The 25,325-nt window shown below is 40.7% G+C and overlaps 2 protein-coding genes across 3 annotated transcripts in view; one reads left to right on the plus strand and one right to left on the minus strand.

The window, feature by feature from the left end:
- LOC307014342 (adhesion G protein-coupled receptor F5-like) overlaps positions 1-25,325 on the plus strand; it is a gene marked incomplete at its 3' end in the record, with an annotated part of 130,111 nt that overhangs the window by 68,870 nt on the left and 35,916 nt on the right. The gene's annotated exons all lie outside the window — the stretch shown is intronic.
- Positions 1-25,325, minus strand: part of LOC307017010 (adhesion G protein-coupled receptor F5-like) — a 33,079-nt gene that overhangs the window by 5,406 nt on the left and 2,348 nt on the right. The window contains exons 1-16 of one of the 2 annotated variants that reach the window (XM_079646429.1): positions 22,754-22,820; positions 18,212-18,300; positions 17,263-17,366; positions 17,111-17,162; positions 14,615-14,767; positions 10,462-10,626; positions 9,940-10,083; positions 9,681-9,851; positions 7,701-7,802; positions 4,453-4,559; positions 4,308-4,366; positions 4,088-4,218; positions 3,792-4,004; positions 3,328-3,531; positions 3,071-3,226; positions 2,811-2,986 (exon numbers count right to left, since the gene is read on the minus strand). In XM_079646429.1, coding sequence (XP_079502555.1) covers positions 2,811-2,986; positions 3,071-3,226; positions 3,328-3,531; positions 3,792-4,004; positions 4,088-4,218; positions 4,308-4,366; positions 4,453-4,559; positions 7,701-7,802; positions 9,681-9,851; positions 9,940-10,083; positions 10,462-10,626; positions 14,615-14,767; positions 17,111-17,162; positions 17,263-17,364 — 1,935 coding nt within the window. In that variant the 5' untranslated portion in view covers positions 17,365-17,366; positions 18,212-18,300; positions 22,754-22,820. Of the gene's footprint in view, positions 1-2,810; positions 2,987-3,070; positions 3,227-3,327; positions 3,532-3,791; positions 4,005-4,087; positions 4,219-4,307; positions 4,367-4,452; positions 4,560-7,700; positions 7,803-9,680; positions 9,852-9,939; positions 10,084-10,461; positions 10,627-14,614; positions 14,768-17,110; positions 17,163-17,262; positions 17,367-18,211; positions 18,301-22,753; positions 22,821-25,325 lie in introns of those variants that run through there. The other variant, XM_079646430.1, reaches the window with a different exon arrangement.

A 25,325-nucleotide genomic window follows, 5' to 3' on the forward strand; every position in this document is an offset into this window, starting at 1 on the left:
TGATGATTAAATTAGGATTAAAAATCGGTAGTGAGAGCTGCTGAATTTCCTCCCGTCGGATGTGATATAAAAACAAATCGATTATTTTTGTAAACTCAAGTGGATGAAACTACATTTATTAGTGCTTTCATGTCAATTCGGCGAACATATGATACATTAAATGATCGTGAGGATGATGATTTAAAAATCTTTTGTTTGAGCCGGTCTGCATTTCCTGATGAGAAAACAAGCCTTAGCTTTTTGTAGTTGGTGTAGTGGGCGTTGGACGCGGGGGTACGCCGTACCCCCACTTATTTGAAGCATGATTTATTTTTTTAATAGTCTAATAAATCTAAAATCATTGCCAGTGTTATCAGTTGCAAGTGTGTGTTTGTTGTAATAATGACGAAAACATAATAGGCAGATTTCACAGTAATTATAATAAAAACGTAGCTCAAGCATTTATGCAACTTGATTTGAAGCGTGTGTGTGTGAGGGGCAGAACTGTGTGTGTACGGTGACCAGGTGTCCCGCACTGTGCGGGACTGCACACACAGCATTTTTATTATTTGTCCCGCGTCCCACACATTGAGACTATGTCCCGCATTTGAGTGTTAGTCGCGCAGAAAGGCCGGATCGGTTCGCTGACAGCCGGCACCGCCCTTTATTATTATATTGTCTAAACGGCATCATGTAAGTTGCGCTGACAGGCGACACAGAGGTCCCCAAGCCCCCCTCCCAAGCCCCCCCCCCCCCCCCGTTGACAGTTCACGAGCGCGTCCATAGTGTCTCCCGTCCACCCACCACCCCGTCCACCCAGTAAAAACATCCCCACTACACCACTGGTTGTAGTAGTACACCAACATGGATTAAACGTGTTTTTTTTTTTACCACAATGTTGGGGAAATTAATGGATAAAATGCACGGATTATTATAATTATTATTATTATTATTATTATTATTCCCACTCCGATCGGGACACTAGGTCCACCGTTTCCCCGCAGCGAGGCTCCCCCCGTTGACAGTTTACGTGGGCTGGGCTGGGTGCAGTGGCGGACTGGCCATCGGGAGGAATCCCGATGGGCCGGTACCGAAGTGGGCCGGTCGGATAAGTCACTAGCACATCCCCCACTCCCCCCGTTGACAATTTACTAGTTGTACCGAAGTGGGCCGGTCGAGAGTCCCGGGCTGATTTTTAGTCCCAGTCCACCACTGGCTACATGACCGTATGATCGCCCATATTGACGCACCTAATTCCTAAACTTCTAACAGATACAAAATAAACCGACCCTTCAGCCTCATATGAGCTCTCAGACACGTTCAAAATTAAACTGTCATCGCTGTCTGAGCTTGCTGCTGTGTGGGCCATCGTGGGTTTACATGCAGATGCTGTGATTGAAGAATCCCCGAGAAGATCCAGGAAATGGTCAACATTGAAGGGCAGATTAATGGTTATCAAAGTACAAATATCCAAAATCAGTTCAGTAACGGTTTTCAAGGGCACAATATTTACTCAAATTGATGGGTTTGGATGATGGGGGAAACTCGTGTCACAGGCTCTTTAAGATGTTCATTGCCAAAACTACACTGTAGCTACTTTGCACATAACAATAAAGCCTTTGAATCGTTGAATCTTTAGTCTACTTAATCTGCGCCACCGCAGTTTTGAAAAGTTTCATCTTTGTTGAAAAAGCATTGATATTTATGTGAATCCTGAAATTGATGATTTAGTAGAGGGGAGGCGTGTTACTTTTAAACAGTTACAGCTGATATGCAGTGTTGTAAAGTTACTAAGTACATACTCAAGTACGAATTACTGTACTTAATTACCATTTAGAGATACTATGCTTTACATTTGATGCTACTTTGTACCTGCACCTTGTATTCATACACTGTGGTATTTTCACTTTTACTTAAGATATGAGTACTTCCACCCCCACTGCCGATACGACATATGATTGTGTGCTGCAGGAGGAGCCAGTAAAAACCATTTCACAACAAATCTGCTCTGCATCTGTAACACAGTCATTTTAGTCAAAGCATACAAATAATGCATGACTAGGACAAGACTCAAGTAAACAAGAGATATAGTGATGAACAATGATCTACGTCATTATTTAAAATGTAAGCCACAGTAAGCACTTCTACATGAATCCAGGGGTTTGCTCCTAGAATCTGTATATAGTATATTGGAGAGAACTTTAGGATTTAGCCTTTGCAGACCATTGACATGCACCAAAACTAGATACCACATTAAAGGAAAGGGAAACCCTCAAAAAGCATTATAGGGCTCCTTTAAAGATTAAAGAAGTGTTGCTGCAGAGCCACACTTTATATAAAAACAGTGGTCAGTTAGTTACAAGAAGTTACTGGACAGCAGAAGCCGTGATGTAATGTGCTGATGTTGGTCGAAAACGTGGGTTTTTTACAACAATACAAAATATTATAACAAATTAGCTTGGTACATTTTTTCTCACTTTCTCACGCGAATGTACTTCAGATGAACTAAAATACATACTAAATGAAACTTCTCACAAGGTCAGTGGATTATCTTGAGCAACTGGTAATGATTTCTCCTGTTGAGTTGATTTATAAGAAACCTGACGTTTAGATTTTCTTCATGCTTTTGTTGAACAGATGGTGTCTCAGAGTTGACAGGTGTAGTTTGTTAGAAAGAAAATAGTTCCTAGATACAATTGTTGCACAACATGGAATATCTGGTTACGTAGAACTAGTGAACATAGAACCGTTTTTTGAATAACTTCATGGTATACTGTGTGTTTTATAGATTTAAAATGGGTATGAATTGTTATCCCCAGCTGATCACTTACCCCTGAAGAAACAAGCAACTCCTTGATTACTTTGATAACGCAAGTGTCCTCTACCAATATCCACTTTCCCTTATCACACTTCGCAATCTTTTCCCCCACTTGACCTGGAGGACATTCTTCACTAGATAGTTCGCCTTCTCTTCCTTTCCCATACTCATCGTCTTTACATGTAAAAGCTTAGGAGATAAATAATAATCAATTAGTATTACACAAAATATTGGGGAAGAAAAGCATAGTCACTTTTGAAACATTGCACTTACGTTCTTCGGAAATTGTCAATGTTGTTACCCGGCTATAATCGAGATCATCGACCTTACAAGTAAAATTTACTTGTAATGATGTTGGTTCACCGCAGGCTCCTAGCGGGTATTCATATGTGCGACACAATGGGTTTCCATTTTCAGTAAGAGTAGGTTCTGCGAACATTTAACAATGTTGTTAATAAAATCAACTGTTATTGGATGTGTGTTTTCAGAATGGTCAGATTGAGAAGTTTTCTGAAACATTTTAAACTTACCAAGAGCACGTGAGTCTTTAAACCACTTCACCTTAAAAGGGGACTGCACACAACACTCAAGTGTTACTGTTTTTCCCTCCAGACATTTAACGTTTATGTAAGACTTTGATACTATGATGGGAGCTGCTTGGATATCATCTCCAGTCACGTTCCTTATTTGTCTGAACTGCAATACGTCGCCCATCAGAGTGCATTGGTAAATTCCTGTGATTAAGATAATAAAAACAATGATTACATTGGTATGCTGTAAAAAAAAGTTAAAAGAATGATACCATTAGTATATTAAATAGTGAACATTCCAGTATTTGACTATAGCTGTATATTTGCATTCTGATAAATTTTCTGTCCAACATTGTGATATTGTTTTGCACAGATATGATCGTCCAAGCAGCAAATTAATGTGTCTATTAGCGTCAATTAAAATTGAAGTGTTATTTTACTTTTTTTTACCAGCTTTTGCTTACCAATATCCTGAAGCCTGGTATTCTCTATTTTTAGAACAGACCCTGTTTTAGGATCTGGAGTTATTGTTCTCCTTCCAGCCTCCTTAATTTCACTTCCACCAAATGTCCACTCGACACTACTTATTTCTTCCACTGTAATGTCGCTGGGTTTGCACTCCAGTGTCATGCTGTTTCCAGTATAAATTGGGGCTGTAAACCCTAAGTCATGTTTACCTTTGGATAAAGAAGAACACATCAGTTTGGTGTTTATACAAGTTAAACAAAATGAAATTACCTACTAGCTATGTTGGACTTACTGTTGTACAATGCAGTGACATTGCCAATGACAGATTTTACTGAGAGTGAAAATGCTTTATTTGCTTCAGCCAATTCTGCAGTTTTAACTTCTGTAGTCTCAACATCAAAATCTGTAAATATGCTTCCTTCTCTGTAAGAACAAACACAAAACAAAATGGTGGTGTCAAATGTGTACAGATGTCCTGCCTCCATATGTCTTAAATGCCAGAATTACCATACCTGAATCCTGTCACAGAAACACCAATAAACCCTGTGATTCCTCCATACTCCTTGTTTAACTGTGGGAGAGATACGGTTCATAACATTACCAATTCAACTGAAAATACAACTTACAATTTGATATGGTATTTATCAATGCACTTACCAATTCTTCCATGTAGTCTTTAAGATTGTTGTATTCAGCACTTGATGTATTATTCAATGCTTCTTTGAACGTCTCGTTTAATTGAACTGTCATTTCCAAATTGAACCCTGTTTATTTGAAAAGAGAATAAAAACAAGATCAAACAATTCAGTTTGTTGTGATTTAAAGAATATACTAGCTAGACACGAGAAGAGAGGACACAATTGACCTTTCGCAAAGCCACGCCCCTAAATGCCCGTTGTCCAATCATATTCGATCACGTGCGCGGCTCCCTGTGGAAGTCCGACAAGCTTAGCGTTCAAATTCATTGCGAAAATGGTGAAGCGTTGTGCTTACGGTCTTTGGAAATCGGATAGCAGATATCCCATAAGCTTAGAGGGGAGGGGTGATAGTTTACCCGTTTCCTAAACCCAAAACCCGAGAGGAGAGATGCCGCCAGTGGATAAAAAAATTCGGCAGGCCCCATGCCCAGCTGAATTTGGCGAATACCAACAAAATAAATACGTTTGCTCCAAGGTAAATACGTGCTAACGTAGCTAGCTAGCTAGCAAAGATTACATTCACAAATTAACTAACTAATTTAATTAACTAATTTCACTAACTAACGTTAGCTAAAGTCACACGACTACAGCTGTAAGCTGTGTGCTTCTAGGTCGTTTTGACCATGTATATCACTTGATGCATAATAATGTCTGAACAGCTGAGCTCCGTTATTAGTCTACCTGTGGTCAAAGTACAAACAAGAAAGCCAACAGGCAATCATTCATTTATATTTTTCTTTAATCTTTGTAACATTTTGTTCATGGAAAGCCTAATGCCGATTTCCCTAATCCTGCTGCACAAGTGGGCACCCCGACCCCCACAAAGGAACAACAAGGTGGATGCAGAAAGCCACCAAGGAAACGGTAGTTAACTTTAGACTAACTACAACATTTAATGCCTCTTGTGATTGTATTGTTTTATTCCAAAATAATAATAATAATTCCGTCAAATTTGACATACAGCTCAGTGGTTTTTCACTCTTGCACTGCGACCTGTATGCAAGTGCCTCTATTGATGTTGTGCCTCCCTCTTTTCTAATGTTTATACTGTGGATATAACCCTCCATAGCGTATTGTAGCCCCTTTTGTCGGGACCTGGAGGATATTGCTGCGTTATTGCTCCAAAATGAGTCTGTTAAGGCGACTCCGACGTTACGGAGACCCTCCATTATGGCTTTGTTTAACGCATCTGGCTCTCAGCTTGTCGGACTAGCAACAGTAACCAAGGGGGGGGCGTGGCTTTGCGAAAGGTCAATTGCGAATAATCTTTTAATTTGGTTTGCATGACTTGCAGATCAAGGGTATAAAACCCATGTCTCTATACAATGCAAATATTCTCTTCAGCAACAGTGTTGAGATGTCATGTGGAAGGTAGCGATTAAATAGCCTGACCTATATTCAAGCAGAACTGCAATTTATAATTCATCAATTTTTGAATGAATGACATACGTCCATTTACACCCTGAGGTCAAAGCCCTTTTTTCACGTTTGGCTCGTCTGTGCTTTTTTTGTATAGATGCTTTTAAAAAATGAACCCTGTGCTGCATAATAAAGTAATATCATCATTTAAGACAAGCTTAGCTATCACTATATGTAGGCTGCAGGGATGTCACATGAATGTTATCATTCAGAAATATATTCAAAACCCAAAGTGAAAAGTAGTTTACAAGACTCTTGACATCAGAAAATAGTTTCTTTCAAGTCTTGGTGACCGAGGGGAAAAGACACAAATCTATATATGCAACTTGTTTGTTGAAATGTTAATAAATGGGAGCTTCCTCAAACAGCCATCTCTTTCCCGACAATCCCCTCTGTGCACGAACCCTTACATATGGTAATGAAACATTAAAACACCTGCGGCTTATAGTCCAGTGCGGCTTCTATATGTACACATCATTCAATTTAGCTGCTGCGGCTTATATTCAGGTGCTCCTTATAGTCCGGAAATTACGGTATCTTGTTCTTCAGACATCATGCAGCTCCCGCGCAGACTTACTTGAATCTCAGCTCAACACCAGTTCATTCTTTGGGCATCCCACATTTCTGGTTCCCACCACATCATTGCTGATTCATTGTATTGTTTTTCTTTACAGAATATCAGACGAGTCCCAGAATCGGATCTCCATCCCATACCAGTCCTACCATTAAACTAGTCACTGGCCAACACTGTCTTTTTACTTCCCATTCCTATGTTTCGCTGTTGACCAAATGCTTCAAAACAGGCACCTGCTTAACGTTACACAACTACCACTCACTTCTGACCTTTTCAGCCTTTGCATCTGTTCTCTAAGCTCAGGCTACATGTCCCCCATTGTTGATATAACCTGAAACCCAATTTTTCTTACCGAAACAGGAATAATGGCCTAATGCATTGAGAATAAGTCAACAGAAATTCAAGCATTTCCTTAGAACACTGTTCGAGTTATTCTGATCAAACCCTACAGCTCCTCAATCACTGTTCATCTCAAGCATATACATTCTTAATAATCTCAACAATCTTCATCATGGACACACTCAACTCAGCTGAATTTAAATAAGCTTGTGTGGAGTTTATACCAATTGAAGCAACGGTTGTTCAGTCTGAAAGAACAATATCATACCCATTGTTTGTTAAGATGAAGAATTTCTTTGACAAGTCAATTTAGACGATAACCAACAACACGGAAAAGTAATCTAACAATTGTTATTTTGCAGTGACTTGTTTTTGCTGACATTGTGGGTGTTGGAGCGTTCACCCCGGTCGTAGTGACTGTTGTTGAGACTAAAAACACAATTTTACAATCATTTTTGTTAAGCTGAAGAATGAATCTGACAAGTCAACTAAGAAAATATCTGCCAACATGGGGAAGTCAGATACCTATCGTTGGTTTTCCCCAACCCCTTTCATAACAAATGAACCATGAACCCATTGTAGTAGACAGTGAGTTCCTGTGGCATTAGTAACGGTGTGCCCCGCCCCCATACTTTTGCCACGCCCCCTTACATATCATGAACCGTTTGCCATAGACTGTTGTGGAAAGCACCATTGCACTCAGCAGAGAATTCCTATTTAATTAGGGATTACATACTAATACTATAACATGGAATGCCATTACCAGAGCGCCATTTTGAGACAATGGCTATTAAACAAGAAGATGTTGTAACTTAAAGATACATCATCCAAATTGCTCAAAAAGAATACATTAAATACTGTCTTTTAAGTCTTACTTGTTGGTGATGGAGTTGTTGGTGATGGAGTTGTTGAAGGAAGAGTTGTTGTTGATGGAGTTGTTGTTGATGGAGTTGTTATAAGAGGACAAGCGGTAACATCTGTAAGAAGTGAAAGAGCGAGGACTTCTTAGATAATTGCTTCTCTTTGTTATATGATGCATATTTTAAGGGCTGGAAAAAGGGCTATCAGAATATGAAAAGATGTTATACTGTACAATGAATGTGACCAAATGAATTAGTGATAATAATATCATGATACTTATAGACTTAAGGAGAAATACATTGAGGCTCCAAAAAGGTGGTTATGTCATAGCCGAGAACAATATTTTGCAAGTCCTGCAGAGTAGGGGTCATGTCCTTTTTACACAAACATGGGAAGCTGTGTCTTATGCCATAGCCATAGAATATGTCTGGTCATGTCCAGTCCTGTACATCAGAGGCCACGCCCAGTTTCCACAAATATGGGTGTGGAGGAGGTGCCTTAGGTTTTTCTATCATGTTTTCGAGCATAAAGACACTGGCGGATGGGGAGGAACTTTATTTTTGGGAGAGAGCGAGAGAGAGGGGGGGGGGTATGCCCCCTAGTATGCTCTCTCTCGGTAAGCTCTGTCCTTCAGAGCTGGGTTAATAGCTCTCTGTAAGGTTCTCTCAGACTTGGTAAATATCTCAAATGTCTTGGTTGAATGCTGAGTGAATGACTTTGTTGAATGAGTGGAATGAATTGAAGTGTGTTTGTGAGTATTAGTAACCGCCACATGAGAGAATCTTCCTCCGAATACCTGCGGGAGATAGGTACTGTATGTGTTTGTGGATGTTAGTACCCGCCATCTGTCGGAAAAAAGGTATGGAATTGATGTGAATTGTTTTGGTGAATGAAAAGTTTGAATGTGCTTTTTATTATCACCGGTCATTTATGAGGAAATGCCTCTAAAATTCTATCGGGAGATTTAAAAATCACAACTGAATTGGGCAGTTGAAGTTACAAATTATGGTAATAAATGTAATACTGTGATTTAAAGTTTCATATTAGAACATGATCACAGCATGATAGGTTTAGTATGAGTATAATGTTGTAAAGAGAGAAGGTAAAAACCCTGTATTAGTTTGGACCTATTTTTCTTCAAATAAACCGATCCCACCTTTTGGACTGGGACAACTTAAAAGACATCTGCGCTCTCCTCTCCTGCTTAAAGGTAAGATTGCACCCTGCCACACTCACACTTAGGTAGGGCCACACCTCATTACTGATATCAAAATCCTTCGGGATCGCTTAAACAGATTTAAGAGAGTTGTCTGAATTGAAACAGCAGTTAATTGAACCTGGTTCTTCGGGGGGTTAATAGAGGTGAGATCTTGCTGACGTTGGTGGATCTGAGCCAAGCAGTAAACTTACATCGACTCAATAACTTCGGTTAGGTCAATTAGTAGGTCTGAGTAATTTCCCGGAATAAATTATCAGCCCTCACCAACTCTTACACCCTTTTAGAAGGGAAGTTATCGTCATTTGTTCAGGGAATGTCATTTTCAAGCCGGACACCTGGAAAACAGGCTTGGGGCTAAACAGGTTATATAGGTTTTTGTGCAAGTTAATGGTCTGCAAAGGCTAAAATCCCTTTGTTCCCTCTCCCACACACTCTCTCCCCCCCCCCACTTGAAAAACTCCTCCACTCCTTTGTTAGCTTCAGTAACACTTGTGCTTCTATAGGCTAGCGTTCTTATACATTGTCCGTAAAAGGCTTAGGGGCGGGACATTTCAACCACATCTCTAAGCGCCTGACCAATCCCAAAAACGGCTAGCTAACCAATCAGAGCAGACTGGGCTCTGGTTTCAGACAGAGGGTGAAAAGAGGTGCTGCAGCACAGGCAGTATGAGGTAAATAAAGAGCTTTTCTACATTAAAGTATGGAGACATGTTACAGTAGAGACAGAACATAGAAATATGATCCTAAAAGTAAACAAACCTGCAAACCAACTTACTGTATTGATCAGCAGGCTGGCAGTATTGTCCATCAGGAGGAATGGCATTGATGCATCTACATGTGTTTCTTGTATTACCATAACAGTTCCCATAGGTGTCACACTTATCACACGGCCAAAGATAGTCCTTTTCACAGTAGCACTGAAACCCAGTGTTATCTTGGCTGCAAACTTTAAAGAGAATAACATAGTTTCTCTTGTGAAAAAGGCAGAAGTTTGAAATAGATATTAAAAAAGGATTTAATGCATTTGTTCTTACTTGTGGTGATATTGGCATCTAATATGTTAACTGAGGAGCTGATCTGGACAGGAAAAGTGAAACTGTTCAGGAGGTTCCTCAGCTGATTCACATCGTTGGTATTCACCTCGATAATAATCTGGTATTCATCAAATACTAAAGGTACTGTAGAAAAAGAGAGTCAAATTAGAGACAATTATTTGTAAGTAATTTGTTCCAAATCTAGGTCATGTCATGACATCTGGGCAAAATGGCTGAGTGAAGAAAATGAAATGCAATTATGGTCAAGAATAGGTATTCATGTTTCTCTCATCCTCATTCTTTTCATCTTGTTTGATATTTTCTGTTTGCTCATTTATATTTGCTCATGTTTGTAATCCTATAGTAGGCCTATTAAATACGAGGTCACCTTTAGTGAGAGAGAATTGAAAGGACACAAATACTTTTTTTAAATAACCAAATACAGATTACAGTGCCGAAAACAATACCAGTAAATATGATATCCACATGTGTGATGTTACTTTAAATGTAAAAGTGTATCACCTGTCTGTGGCACGCAGTATTGTCCATTGGTAGGAATACTGTTGATACACCCACACGTGTTGTCAATGATGTCATCACAGGCTCCGTATGTATTACAGTTGCTTAATGACCACACATACTGTTCCTCACATCTGCACTGGAAGTTTGAACCATTTGGGTAACAAACTACATTAAAAAGAAAAACAATTAAACAGACATTATAATCAGTTATAGTCTTAGCACTACTCAAAGTTCCTCTGCCTTACACGTCAAGATATATCCATTCACACACATTTATAAACTGATATCAGGGTTAACAAGTTGACAAACTGGACTCATGAGGATCTATCTGATGCTTATCTCCACATTTTGCTGTGCCTTGGGAGATACTTTGCCAGGGTATCTTTGCCCAATGACACTTCAATGCAGACAGAAGGAGCAGGACCATTGATCTTCGGATTAGTTGACGACCAACTTTACATCCTGAGCCACAGCCAACCACGTAAATGATATGCAGCAGTTTTTTACATCCATATACTACTTGATTTATAGTGTAGTGCTTAGTATTGAAGGCCAGAACGCTGCATTCTCATGATACACCGTAAAACTACTCTGCACTGACATTGTGTTTCTATGGAGAGAGCGATGCTACCTGAATAGGTGGAAGAACTGCCTTCTGTGTTGTGTATGGCTCCAAATTGCTGCCAAGCGATGCATTCCAAGTTGAAATTATTTAGAATTTTACCTGGTTTGTCATCTGATTGACCTTTGGACACGCAACCAATCAGATGACAGCTGTATGTAGCGGCACAAGCTAGCACGGGAGGTAGCCATACTGGCTGTTTTCACTGCAAGGCTCTGCACCCAACCACGTGGTGATAAAAAGAGAAGATTTACATCCGCTGCTAGCATAGCACAGCTGGCATCTGATTGGTTGCGAAGGTCAGCGTTAAACAAGGTCGAAGTTTAAATGATTTGATCTTTGAGAGCCGCGCTTGGCGACAATTTTGATTGATGTGCTTCTGCCTAGTCGGGCAGCACTGCTCTCTCCAAGAAATACACAACGTGAGCGCAGAGCCGTTTCGACATGTATCATGAGAAAGCAGCTTAATGGTCAGAAAGATTTCCCATTCAACCAATATGTCCAACAGCACATTCAAGTGGCCAAACTGGTCAGTTCGGCCAAGACCTCCACCTGCTCCCTGGACCCCATGCCTACAGCCCTGTTCAAAGACTGCCTACCCACCCTCTGTCCCTATATGGTGGTCATCATCAACGCTTCTCTGGCTCCTGGTATAGTCCCCACCAGCTTCAAAATGGCTTCAGTCACCCCCATACTAAAAAAACCTGGCCTGGACCCCGACGACCTCTAGAACCACCGGCCGATCTCCAACCTTCCTTTCCTAAGCAAAACTCTGGAAAGAGTGGTCGCTGGCCAAATCCATCTATACATGTCCAACCATGAGCTCTATGAGCCCTTCCAATCCGGCTTCAGACAGCAACACAGCACTGAGACCGCCCTCATCAAGATCAACAACGATCTCCTCATTGCTGCTGACTCTGGCCGCCTCAGCATCCTCATCCTCCTGGACCTCTCTGCAGCGTTTGACACCATCTCTCACTACATCCTCCTCACCCGCCTCTCAGACCTCCTAGGTATCACTGACACAGCGCTGTCTTGGTTCGCATCCTACCACCATAACAGGAAACAGTTTGTCTCCATCAACGGCTCTAATTCACCCACGGCCCCAGTCCACCACGGTGTACCCCAGGGCTCTGTGCTTGGCCCCCTCCTGTTCACCATTTACATGCTCCCCCTCGGCCAGATCATCCGACATCATGGACTCAATTTCCACTGTTACGCTGATGATACCCAACTGTATCTCAGCACCACTCCATCCTCCCAGCTCCCCCCTCAGTCTCTCATCAACGGCGCTGCTCCAGAAGGTTGGTGACTTCATCCTCGAGGTTGACGGCTGCTCCATCTCCCCATCTTCTGAAGCCCGCAACCTGGGTGTCATCCTCGACTCCACCCTCTCCTTCCACTCCCATGTCAAGTCTGTGACCAAATCGGCCTTTTTCCATCTAAGGAACATTGCAAGACTCCGCCCGTCACTCTCGGAGTCGATTGCCGAAACCCTAGTCCATGCGTTTGTCACCTCCCGCTTGGACTACTGCAATGGTCTCCTGTTTGGGGTTCCCAACAAAACCCTGGACAGGCTCCAGTATGTTCAAAACTGTGCTGCTAGGGTACTCACACATACAAAGCCGTGGCAGCACATCACTCCCACCCTCATCCACCTCCACTGGTTGCCGGTCAAGTCCCGCATAATATACAAAGTCCTCCTCCTTACCTACAAGTCCCTCCATCCCCATGCCCCCCAGTACCTATCGGACATCCTGCACCCACATGCCCCACCCCGGAACCTGCGGTCTTCAGACTCTGGCCTGCTTACCACCCCCCGCACCAAACTGCGAACTTTCGGGGACAGAGCCTTCAGCGTGGCAGCCCCCACCCTCTGGAACGCTCGCCCTGCGGAGATCCGCAACATCCCCACACTTGACGCCTCCAAAGGGGCTCTCAAGACCCATCTGTTCACTAAGGCCTTTGGCCCCTAATCTATTTGTTGTTTTGTCTGTCTGACTGGTTGTCTGATTGCCTTTTGTTTTGTTATGTTTGTTTTGCCCCGTTCTTCCTTGTAAAGCGACCTTGGGTCCCATGAAAGGCCCTATATAAATCTAAGCTATTATTATTATTATTATTACCCCCAAAAAACAACCACCTATTGTTTGAAGGCCCCTTCACTCCAAAGATAAACCCTCCCTGCGCAACAAACAGAAGCAAATAGATTATTGTTAAGCAGACTGATGGACCTTCATGATATTTTTCCTGTTGGGAAAGGCATGACCTGCTCTACTCTACCCCTTGCCAAAGTAAACTTGCCAACATAAAAAAACTCTTGGCAGGCCCAATCCGATTACACCTTTCTGCCTAATAATTAGCCATGTACTTCTGTTCCTTGGACTGAGACTAGGTGTTTGGTTTCTAGGTGCTGGAAGAATAGGCTTTAGGTCCAATGGATACATATTTTAGATGATATTGTGCTGAGGAGTAATGGTCTGTTCAAACATTCCTTACTCTGGACATATACGGCCCGTGAGGCCATTTCATACGGCCCTCGAGGTAATTTATAAACACACGCAAAAAAGAAAAGAATTAAAGAAATCTAGACCGCAAAATAATTAAACAAGCGATTGCCTGTTTTTCCTGGCCAAAGTCAGGGTCCTTGAACACAACACGAGCCTAACGTGTCATCACGTGGTATATGTCTCGTCTGGCAGGGGTGCAGTTCTGACGGAGAGCACCAGAACGTTGCTCCAGGCCGGGACTTACTGTAAGCTTTTTAATGTTTTCATTTTTATTCTAGAACTCAAACAGTTATAAATGGCATCATATTTTAAACATCTAATCAACCATTTGTACATTTATTCATTTAAATCTCCTTGCATTAACCTTGTACAATATTGAGACACACAAATTGCAGTACCCATAAGGAGCCGTACACATGCAGCAGTTTTTGCGTGGCTGTGTCTTTAGTTGTAAGCTCAGTGGCGATCTGTTCATCTGTCATATTGATCATACAGTCAATAACTTTGTTGTTATTAGCATCTGGTTAGCTAGCTATGCTAACGAATATGAGAAGCTTTTTCTACAACCAGTGAGGTAAAGGCACATCTTTATATGGTCATTATAGTTATAAAAAATAAGAGAATAAAGTAAACAGGTATAAAATACTATATGACAGTAACAAAAACTTGTTAGCAATCAACAAGAATACAGTTGAAAGGGGAGAATTTTCCAAACTTGCTTCACCTCAAAGAGAAGGGAAAGTCCCAATTTTAGAGGAGGACTGTATAATATAAAATAAAGTGTGTTTAAACAAAAATAGTTTAGTGATATGAAGGTCACGAGAGCATATTCTCGCATTGCACGTTGTCCACAGTTGATAAGTGAGCCATTACTCTGTAAACAATTGAAAGAAAATATAATTGATTGAATTGAATGTATCACATGGTCAAATGTGCAGAAAAAGGACACATTACACTTTAATACCCAGACGCCCTTTATCTTGTCTAACAACAACTTCCCCCATGTTTTTACCACCATGCTTACCTGTGGTGATGGTAATGTGTGTGACGTTCACAGTTGGACCCAAGGCTAGGGAAAAGCCACCTCCATCCAGGATGCTTCCAAGGGCGTCCAGGGTCCCAAGATCAGTAAAATTCAGGTAAACATCCACATCGTACTCAACCTGAGCCAGAACCCCTGTAGGAAAAAAAAACATGATTTAGGGTCTCTTTTGGTTAAAGGACATATCGATGTAGAGAATTCACAAAAATTAAGCTGTAGTCATTTAAAGTAATACTTAATGATGTGTTCTATCTTAGAGCTAATGGTCTAGAAGGCCCGCTAGTTAACTGGCTCGAGACAGAGGATGAATGCGACGAAGCAATTCATGACGTTTTATTGTTTTTAACGTTGAAATGACAAGTGCAACAGGTGAAGATGATGTTGTTGCGGAATTGTTGTGAGTACCCTTTTCAAGACGACAATTCAGTGAAAAGACGGACTACAGAAGGTCCGGTTGTGATAGACACGGTTCGCCACTGCATTTCAATGATCTGTTCGGCAAAGTTAGGTTTGGAAACTATATCATTATTACTCTCTCAACCTTCAAATCCTGCCTGAAAACACACCTTTTTAAACTAGCGTATTCTATATCATACTTCCTCTAAACTGATTGTTGTTAAAACACATAAATAATAACACGGCATAATAACACCGGAGCCCCGCTGCAGGGAAACTTTGGCGCTGTTCTGAGTTTATTCTAATCTGTCAAAACGACGGACGGCTTTCAGATTTTACGTCATTGTTAAAAAAAAAATGCCATAGACGGAAAATATTCGGTTAACGCGACCTGTGGTGTCAGGTGATCATTAGAGAGGAAATAGGCAAAGCATGGCTCTGTGAGCAATGTGCTATTGTTTGTAAAGAAATCCAGCTACATCTGCATACGTCTTCATGCCTTTGATTGCATCGTATGAGGTGGTGTAGTGGGTTGTGCATTGGTGTTTGGATCAGGGTGTCACAGGTTCAAACCCCAAGCAAGTTCGAGTCACTTCACCCCAAATTGCTCCTGTGGGGATTTTCCACAGTATTGTGTATGTAAGTCGCTTTGGAGAAAGTGTAATGTAATCGTATGTACGTATTGTTATTGGGGGGGTGGGTACTAGTGGAGCATCAGTTGAGGCTCCCTCCGCAAGGTGAGGCCCCACACAGTCTGGGTGATCTGCCTGTAGGGAGGGGTGGCCCTGCATTTTAGGAACAGAAGTCCAACACTAAGAGTCTACTCTAAATCAACACTTAGCAAAACGTGCTAACGGGGCTAACAGCTACTTTAGCCCATAAAGTTCTGGCAAAATCGATATTTTCTACATCATGTTATCTGCACAAACGACATGTCACATGAAAGCTGACATTCCACAGATTCCATTGGTATACGTCTCATCACTGTACGACCACAACTCACTGAACTAGCAACCAGGAAATAGCAAGAAAATAATTTCACTTTACGTAGCCATGGTGATAATTAAGTCTTACCTTTGCTGTTTTGTGATCAAAAGTTGTGTTCAAGGGCATAACAACGGTTAATCCAATATCTCTGTGTAACTTTAACATTATTACTGATAATCCATCATTACAATTATAAAATAATAAACGCAATAAATGGATTGTAATGATTAGCCGACCGGAGCCTCTGGTTTAGGAGGTGCGCACGCAGCGTCGTCTCGTTTTAACTGAATAATACTCATGTTTACATGGATTTATGAACTGCCCCTAATTACCGCCCCCTTCCAGAGACACACTGTCAAACACACTCATTCCGGCTTCGTATGACATTGAAAAAGTTAAATTAAATAATAAATAAAAATAAATTACAATAAAATGACTGTTGTTTAATCTTCACATCTTGTAATCATGTCTATAATTTGAGCACCAAATGATGTAAAGTATCTATAGGAGTATCAAAAAATACTGGTATCGATAAGCAGTATCGGTATCCTAACGATACCCATCCCTAATTACAGATGATTATTTTTTTCTGTGGTGTTTAATGCTGGAGATCTTCCGAGTTGTCTCAATATTGTGCAAGGTTAATGCAAGGAGAGTTAGATGAATAAATGTACAAATGGTTGATTAGATCTTTAAAATATGATGCCATTTATACCTTTTTGAGTTCTAGAATAAAAATGAATACATTAAAAAGCTTACAGTAAATATACCGAGGCAATTCAATTAATGTTAAAGCTGTGTTGATATATATCCATTGTGCATATTTGTGCATGTAAAAATGATCATAGAATTGATTACATTTTGTCTTGTTTATTTTAGTTCCACACCATCCTTATACCAATAGACCTGTGGGCAAAGGATTCACGCCTTCAGAGTCTTGGTGTACGGAGGGAGTTTATCTGGCTGTTAAGCTATACACTACATATTCCGGGGACAGCACAGTCACACCTCTCATGTTTTACATCTGTTAAACTAGCTATCAGTTATAAAGTGTTATTATTCCAATATTCTTTAATATTTAATAATGAGACTTACCACTCCTTTTCCCCCTGGTGTGAGGTATACATGATTCTTCTTCATTGTGTTCCTGAGACAACAGATAGGGTTCAGGTTCAAATAATTGCTTTGTGTATTGAAGGCTGTGATCACATATTTTCTGTACAGTATTGTAAACACCGTTGACCTACCGGTAAAACCTGACTTGGAGATTCAATGAAGCTCCCTGTTTCCAAAATAGTTAGTGTCAGGAGAAGGGCACAGATGGACAAGCATGTCTTAAATATTGCCATTCCTTTTGAGAAAGTGGGACAGAAAAGAAAAACATTATAGAATCATACCACCCAGCTTTCCATTGTTTGTATTGTTAGATAATTACATAGATATTGAACACTGTCATGATTATACCTTGTTCTTATACCACAGAACAAATAAAGGTGAAGCACATCGTTGAGGGTTTCTTAACCTAATAATTATCTTATTACATCATTGGATTAATCTGTATAGGCCTATAAAGATGCATTTCCAATCATGGCTTTGGGTTTGGCCACCATTTCAAGAAATGTGTACAAGGTATATTTAAGAAGAACTATGTTTTACTTGTTTAGCTGGGAAACCAACACATGTGTATGGGTGTTTGTTTGACATTTCTTTTGATCAATTATATAAATTATATTTGATGAATTTCTATGTTATGAATTTCCAAAATGTATTTGTCTGGGGGAGTGAATTTCTGGTTACTATTGGAAAAATTTGAACTGTAATTTGATTGGTGCAATATCTGTGAGGACAGGTTATTATTTTTTTTATAAGTTAAAACACTTTGCCCAGCTATTGAAGAGCTTCATGATGGCTGTTGTTGCTCTGTTGCGTGTGTAATTAAAGTACTTGTTTGTGACATTAGTTACTCATGATTCAAATCTCAGGTCGCTTTATTGCTGAAGTTAGAGCACTACTGACAGTTTGGTTATTTGCCATTCCCCCAAATAGACAAATGAAAGCCAACTCATGGAAAATGTTAACAGTGAGGTGACATGCTATCTACCTGCTGTACTATGTCATGTCAAAAGGGAAATAGATAGTGTAGTTTTTATTTACAAACAATTTGGCCAACCTCACGTTGTTTTCGAACAAACATACCTTTAATGATTCGTCCTCTTCAAGTTAACTGCATTGGACAGAGACACTCCCACATAGTGTTTGCTGGGAGTCAACAAGATCCAGTGTTGCTGGATGGCACAACAACAGAAGATTTATCAATTGTAAGAAGATTAAGAGACTAGATCAGAATTTGAAGAGTGTGAAACACAATGAAGCATTTTAACAACAAGGGGGAAAACATAAAAATGAATCTAATCATGTGTGTATTTCCAGTGGCACACTCAAGTGTACACCTTAAGATGAACAGTAGTGTAATTTCTTGTGACAACAATAGCTGATGTGCTATGGTGACAGTGGCATGTTACTGGAAGTAATTAATTCACAGGTGCAGCACTCAACAAATGGATTGATGTCACAAAATGTAAAGTGTGATTCATCATACAGACATCGAGGCATAAATAATCACTCTTTGTTGTCTATCTTGTCAATTATCAAACTGCCTGCAAATGATCAAACAGGACAATAAGGGGAAGCTAAAAGTTTAATGGACATGAATTGGTGTGCCATTTTTAGCTTATTCTATGTATCCATATCTATTAATATTCGACTACTTGTAATCTGTTTTTTTATTTTATATTCATTAAAGCCTTAGGCTCTGTTTGACTTTACACCTCCCACTCGATCTTCCTGTTTCTTTTGGAACACTGGGAGATCGCTTGCTTTGAGGCAAACAATAAACCCCAGTCACACTTTCTGTTCTTCAGCAGGTAGCAAGACGACCAGCCGCCGGACGTCTCTGTGCAGATTGGTGGCAGGGATCTTTTCGCTTCCCCTGGCCTAGGAGAAGAGTATTTGGGGTGACATAGCAGATAAAGTCTTCTCTGCTCTGTATTCTGGCATCGATCGGGCGCTCATTCGCCAAGTTAGCCGTTAGCTGCTCAGGGTTGTTTGAAACTCACTATAGCTGAGCCCAGCTCCCCCTCCAAGACTCTGGAGTGCCCTCTTCACGGTCTTTACAGCAGCTTCTGCGGCACCATTCCTGTGTGGCGAGTCAGCCGGATGGATTTTCTACATCCATTCCGTTCCATTTCCTGCTGCTGTTTCTTCCAGGGCAACTTTGGTCTGGCTTTTTAGGAACCTGTATCGCTCTTCCAAGATCGGCTTTGCTCCAATGAAGTTGGTTCCTGGGTCTGACCAGATTTTCTTTGGGTGCCCTCTGATTGCAGTAAATCTTTGATATGCTATGAGGAACCCTTCAGTCGACACTGTGCTTACTAGCTCTGTGTGGATTGCTCTGCTGGCCATGCAACAGAAGACAACTCCCCAGACCTTCAGTGTTGTTCTTTTCTTGACATCGTCTTTCACATGATAGGGTCCAAAGAGGTTGACTGTTGTAAACTCAAATGGACAGGCAGGCTCTGTTCTTTCTGTTGGCAGATCTCCCATCATTTGTTGACATATCTTTGCTTTGGCTTTTCTGCAGTCTATGCAGCCATCAACAACCTTTTGAGCAAGTTTTCTTCCCCATATGCCCCATGCCTTCTTCCTCACTTTAAGCAAGATTCCTGCCACGCCATCGTGTCCAGCATTGTGCCTCTCTCGAGTCAGCAACATCGACACCCAGGACACCCTGGAAAAGTTTATTCCAACCATGACATGGAGTTTGTCCTCTTCCACCATGTAGCCCAAGCCAAATGCCTTATTGTTCTCCTCACACATTTGGTTTGGTAGAACCATAGTCTTCCTCTGATCCAATTCCAACTCGTTGCCGCATTTCTTCCTCCCACTTTGACCGGAGAACACCCATGGCTTGTGCTCAAACCCTCCGGCCTTTAGGATCTGCTTCACATTTTCTGTGATGGTATACAGCTGCTCACGATCGTTGTGTGAAGTGAGTATGTCATCGACGTAGCTGTCCTGATGAAGTGCCTGCCGCTCCTTCTCAAGGTGGGTGAAAGGCAGCAGGTTAGCTGTCTCCCGCATGGCTAGCTGTGCAATGCACCCTGCAGGTTTATCCCCAATGCTTACCCTGGTGACTGCATAGTCCTCCAGCTCTTGATCTTCGGAGTCTCTCCAAGACCTGCCGACGACCTGATCGTTTGGTGGAGGCTGCCTTCCAATGACCTCTTTGTATTGGACAGCAGCTGCCCTCATTGACCTGGCAAAATGTGTCTTGGACATGTGAGCCGACCCAGTAACATCCTCAAAGAGTTCAGGGTGAGTTCCTCCAACAGTCTTCCTCAGAGGTCCGTCCCATAGGACTAGGTCTCCAACAGCTCTGATTCTTTGAGGTGCTAGTTGACCTTCCCTGTGACTTATCAGCAGACTTATTTCCCTGGGTCTTTTCAGCTCACAGAGTGGGATGTCTGGAAATAGTTTTTCTAATTGCTTTGGGGTCACACTTCCCTGAACATCTGCTATGCTGTCCAGACCATAACAAACCAATTGATGTGATTTGAGGGTGCCCTTGGGAGTATTCACTCTGATCTTTAGAAGGTATCTTCGGGTCTCCACGAAAACCTTCATCCCTCCAATTCCATGGATGACAAGTGTGATTTCTTCACTCCTTAGGTTCAGTTTCTTTGCAGCTTTGTGAGTTATATAGTTTGTGTCAGAGGCCAAATCAATTAATGTCCCAACTTTTTGTCCAGCATTGGCTGTGACTTCAAGAAGCATCATCAGCACCGGTGGTTCTTTTAATCCACTCTCATCTAGAAGTCTTAACTGGTCTTTTCTATTGCTGAGGGTTCTTGACGCAGCACTTGAGAACACACCCCTGATTAATGTTAATGCCTTATGTTGGAACATTTTAATAAATAAAGGACAATAAGGGTAGAGCACTGATAAAGTGGGATTTAAGACACAATTACATGGTTTAGAATACTCGATTCTGATTGGTCAATGTCATGTCTAAGAAACTTATAGTGAAAGTTTATTCTTTATGTTAGTTTTGTCATGTCCCTTTGTCTGTGCTTTATGTTTATTCCAATAAGTAATTCTCCCTCTCATTTCAGGCCTCCACGCTCCACGCCCCTATCTGTCTCCTGTGTCCGTGAATGTTTTCCCCGCCCTGATTGTTTCCACCTGTTCCCCCTTACCCTGTGTATATATTGTGCTAGTCCCCCCCTGTCCATTGCCAGTTCGTTTCCTCATTTAGGATACACGTACAAGCCTACTCCACAGACATATTACGTTTCCTCTAAGCTCATGATCATAGTCCTTGTTTTTCCTCGAAAGAGTGTTATTGTTTTTCCCTGTTTTGTTACTGTGACAATACCAGTAAAGTCTTTATTTTGAACACCTGAGTCTGAGTTGAGTCGTGCATTTGAGTTCATGCCTCAGAGTTCACCCCTTGACAGTCAATTCAGAACACGTTGTTAACCCAGTTACAGTCCACTGTCAAGGACTTATTGACCGTTGTGAAGGACGCTTACATCTGCAGAAAGAAGTCTGGTCGATTGAACTGTATACAGTTTTGGCCGAAAAGCAAACGGCATGCTTTCGAACTGGGACAAGAACACAGCGGAGAAGTAACGGGGCAGAAACCCTCCTTTTTACGCAACGGTCATGTAATAAGCGGGATATTCCTGATCAAGATCCCTCCGCTTCTCGTCGGGCTCCTGATCTGCCTGTCGGGTGTTCCTTTACCCTTAATGACCTCCTCGCTGCACATTATCCCTCACACAAGAGTCTCTAAATTGCACACACATACACTGCACCAAGCCATACCCATATTCCCCTTAAGGAAATAGATCTTGAATCTTAATGGTATGAAACAGGTACTTATAGGTAAGTAAAAACTATAACCTATTCCCATAGCATAATTGCTTTCCAATATCACAATAAAACATCTTCATAATAAAGAGTTAAATCAGACAAGTTGCTAAGAATACAGAAGTTATGCCTTTCTCTTTGGCTCTACATTTCCTTTTTAGTGCCTGAAGCTCTTTTCAATAGTCAATGTTAATGTTGGTGGTTTGGAATTAAAAATATATATTTTCAACTTCTGTTGATTATTCAAATAAATGTATACATTGTTTTATTCATTAATAACAATTTTGCAGAAGTAAAAGAGCCATCAAGTTTTAAAAATACAGATGTTAATACTATGAAACTGGCACCTTTTTTGTATATGCAAATGATAAAGATTACATATTAATATGTTCATATAAAACAAATCTTGATCCCTAAAGATGGATAAATGTGATATATGTTGACAGACTTAATGTGAAGGAATAATTGTATCTGATTAGTATTGTCTTTTCAGTCATTAAGAGTACATCATGTCACAGAAAACACTCAGCAAATACAGTGCAGCCTGAGCAAACACAGATGCAGATCAGCCAAAACAAACAGAACTCAGGGGACGTGATTTCACCGCAACCGAAATCCTTATACACTAAAACACCCCTTTACAAAGCTATGATCTGTTTAAAAGGCTTAGAAAAGCATTTGGAAGTAATCAGAAAAGAGGTGAAACTGTAAAATTCAAGCTCAGATCAGTCCTGTGAAACACTACAAAAACGTATTCAATAAAGTCCCAACAAATATGCATTTTCAAAGTCATGGATAGCTTCTTACCACGCTCTTTCTCTTCTTGCTGTGTATCTGTTAAAAATGAGACAATACCCAAACACCAGAAGTGACTCAGAGCTCAGCACAGTAGCACCTATTTAAATCTAATTTAATTCACTGTAGGAGGTGCAGTAGCAGCTTCCGGTAAATACACAGGTGACTCGCTTTTATTGTGTACAAACATAAATATGGATTATCAGAAAATCAATCGATCATGAAATGCTTTCTTTGTGTATAGGAATTACAACATAATGCCTGCATCAAATGGACACAGCCAACGATATCGACGATATCATATGTTTGGATGAACAAAAAGTCAGTATTTGTATTTAAAGGGCACTAGCTTTATGACTATATCTTTTATATATCTATCTATCCACTCAGACACCTAAGAAAGGCGTATCCCTAATTTGAAAAACATGTTCACTTCAGAACTGGTTCTAAGTACCCAACCCTTGCTGATGTTTGCCTATAAACACTGCATGGCACAGCTGTTTATTAGTCATGTCATATTTTGAAGGGTTGAGACTGTGTGGTTGGGGAAATGTGTCTGTCAAAGCTCGTTGCTGTATCCTCAGAAGCTGCACTTTAAAGCACACTTCTCTTTTAGTCTCCAACCCAGTTGCTCTGACCTGTAGAAATAACCTGAATGCTACAGTAAGTGCACAAAAACAACGTTAGTTTATGCTTGAGTGACAGCTTTGTAGAAATTATACAATCAACTTAAACCTTTCTAACCCAAATCACAAGTTTTCCTCAAACCCATCCAAGTACCTAACGTAATATAAAACACGTTTATTTAAGTCAAGTTTTTGAAAACGTATTTTGTTGTTTATTTGAGACCGGCTGCATGGTGTATGGTGAACCCCTAGAACTATGTCATTGCAGTGAGCTAGCCTTAATTAATTTGTTTGGTTTATTGTCTCCTTCAAATCACCAGCACTGATACAATAATGCTAATACCTATTACACTGAGGCCTTTTGATGGATGCCATTGGAATTATTTGAATTCTACAAATGATAATAAGCATTAACGCTATTTATGAGGGGTCCTTGGCCCTTAACAGTTCAAAAATGAAAAGTTCAAAACATCACATGCTACTTTGACATCATGATTTTCCCACTGTTCATTGGAGACAATTGGGAACTGACAGAAGGACAAGAACACAAATTGTACAACTTTATACACAATTATCATCATTGAATTCTGACTATTTTTTGTTTGACTTTATATAATAACTACGCTCTAGTTTTTTTTATCGGAACGAGGCTTTATCATAATATCCTCAACAACAGCTATATAAACACTACAAAACAGATTTTGACAAATTTTGCCAAGTCTGAAGGTCTCTGAAAAAAAAGTATATCATTTGGTGTTCGGGTCTGGGGAGACCCAGCAGAATTGTTTTGTAAAACTAAAACAAGCAGATGCCATTCAAGTACACTTGCATATCCATGCCATAGCACACTGCTTACTGCATGGCTATTGAGACCACACAAAGGTTCGCAACAGGCTCACAAACGTGAGAGTGGAAAAACTGGTTGGCATTCGGGCAAACCTAAGGCTGTTTGAGCGTGACACAGAGACATCCTCAACAAGCCTGGACAGTGACACTAAAGAGGAAGACTCAGAGTGTGATGTTGATGAGGCCCAGGAAGAGCCCGTTGACTGAAAGGGTATAGCGAAAATGCAGAGGATTGCTTGAAGGAAGATGTGCATGTTTAATGGGACTTTTTGGAGGGAGAAGGGCTCTTTTCATTTAACATTTTGAATTCGACTTTGTGGGGATTTTTGAATGGGGGTGGGGTGCATTTTTGTTCATTTTTTAATGAGTGGGGTTGGGGTGGATGAGTAACATTTAACTCAACATTCCTGTTTTCGTTCTTCAATGAAACAAATAATTGTTCAATTAAAACTTGTTCTGTTCTACTTAAAAAAAAAATCTAAAAAAAAAAATCTGTTGAAATGTCATGTTTTTTTGTTTAATTTTGCATCGAATATTTCCAAAATTCCCCAGCTTAACTTCCCATGGAAACTTTCCGGAAATTTACCGGAAACTTTCCACCTCTTTGCAACCCTATACAAAACACAATGAGACAAATACAGTTAGAATACCATAATTACATGACGATGTTTAAAAGGGAGTTTAAAACCAGTCCTAACTGTTCTGTGACATTTGGATACTACTTGGACACCAAAGCAGAGACTGACACAAATAAAGTTTCAATGTGTTTAATAAAGGAAGGTAGTCCAAGGCAGGTACTGACGACAGGGAGCTGGCTGGCTGCAGTAAGTCCAAAAACAAAGCTGAGGGAAAACGTTCCCGACAAACACTCAAAAAGCTCCTAAAAAAACTGCGAAGTGAACAAAACAGACTCCAGGCTGCAGAAAGGCACTCCGGACAAAACCCCAATACATAACACAACAGTACCCCCCCCTCAAAGGATGCCTCCTGGCGGCCTACCAGGCCTAACCGGGTACCGGACATAAAAGTATATCAAAAGATCAGGGTCCAAAATGAGCGAGCGAGAAACCCATTGTCGCTCCTCTGGCCCGTACCCCTCCCAATCCACTAAG

Source organism: Notothenia rossii (assembly GCF_949606895.1).
Source record: "Notothenia rossii genome assembly, chromosome: 8".
Classification (NCBI taxonomy): domain Eukaryota; kingdom Metazoa; phylum Chordata; class Actinopteri; order Perciformes; family Nototheniidae; genus Notothenia; species Notothenia rossii.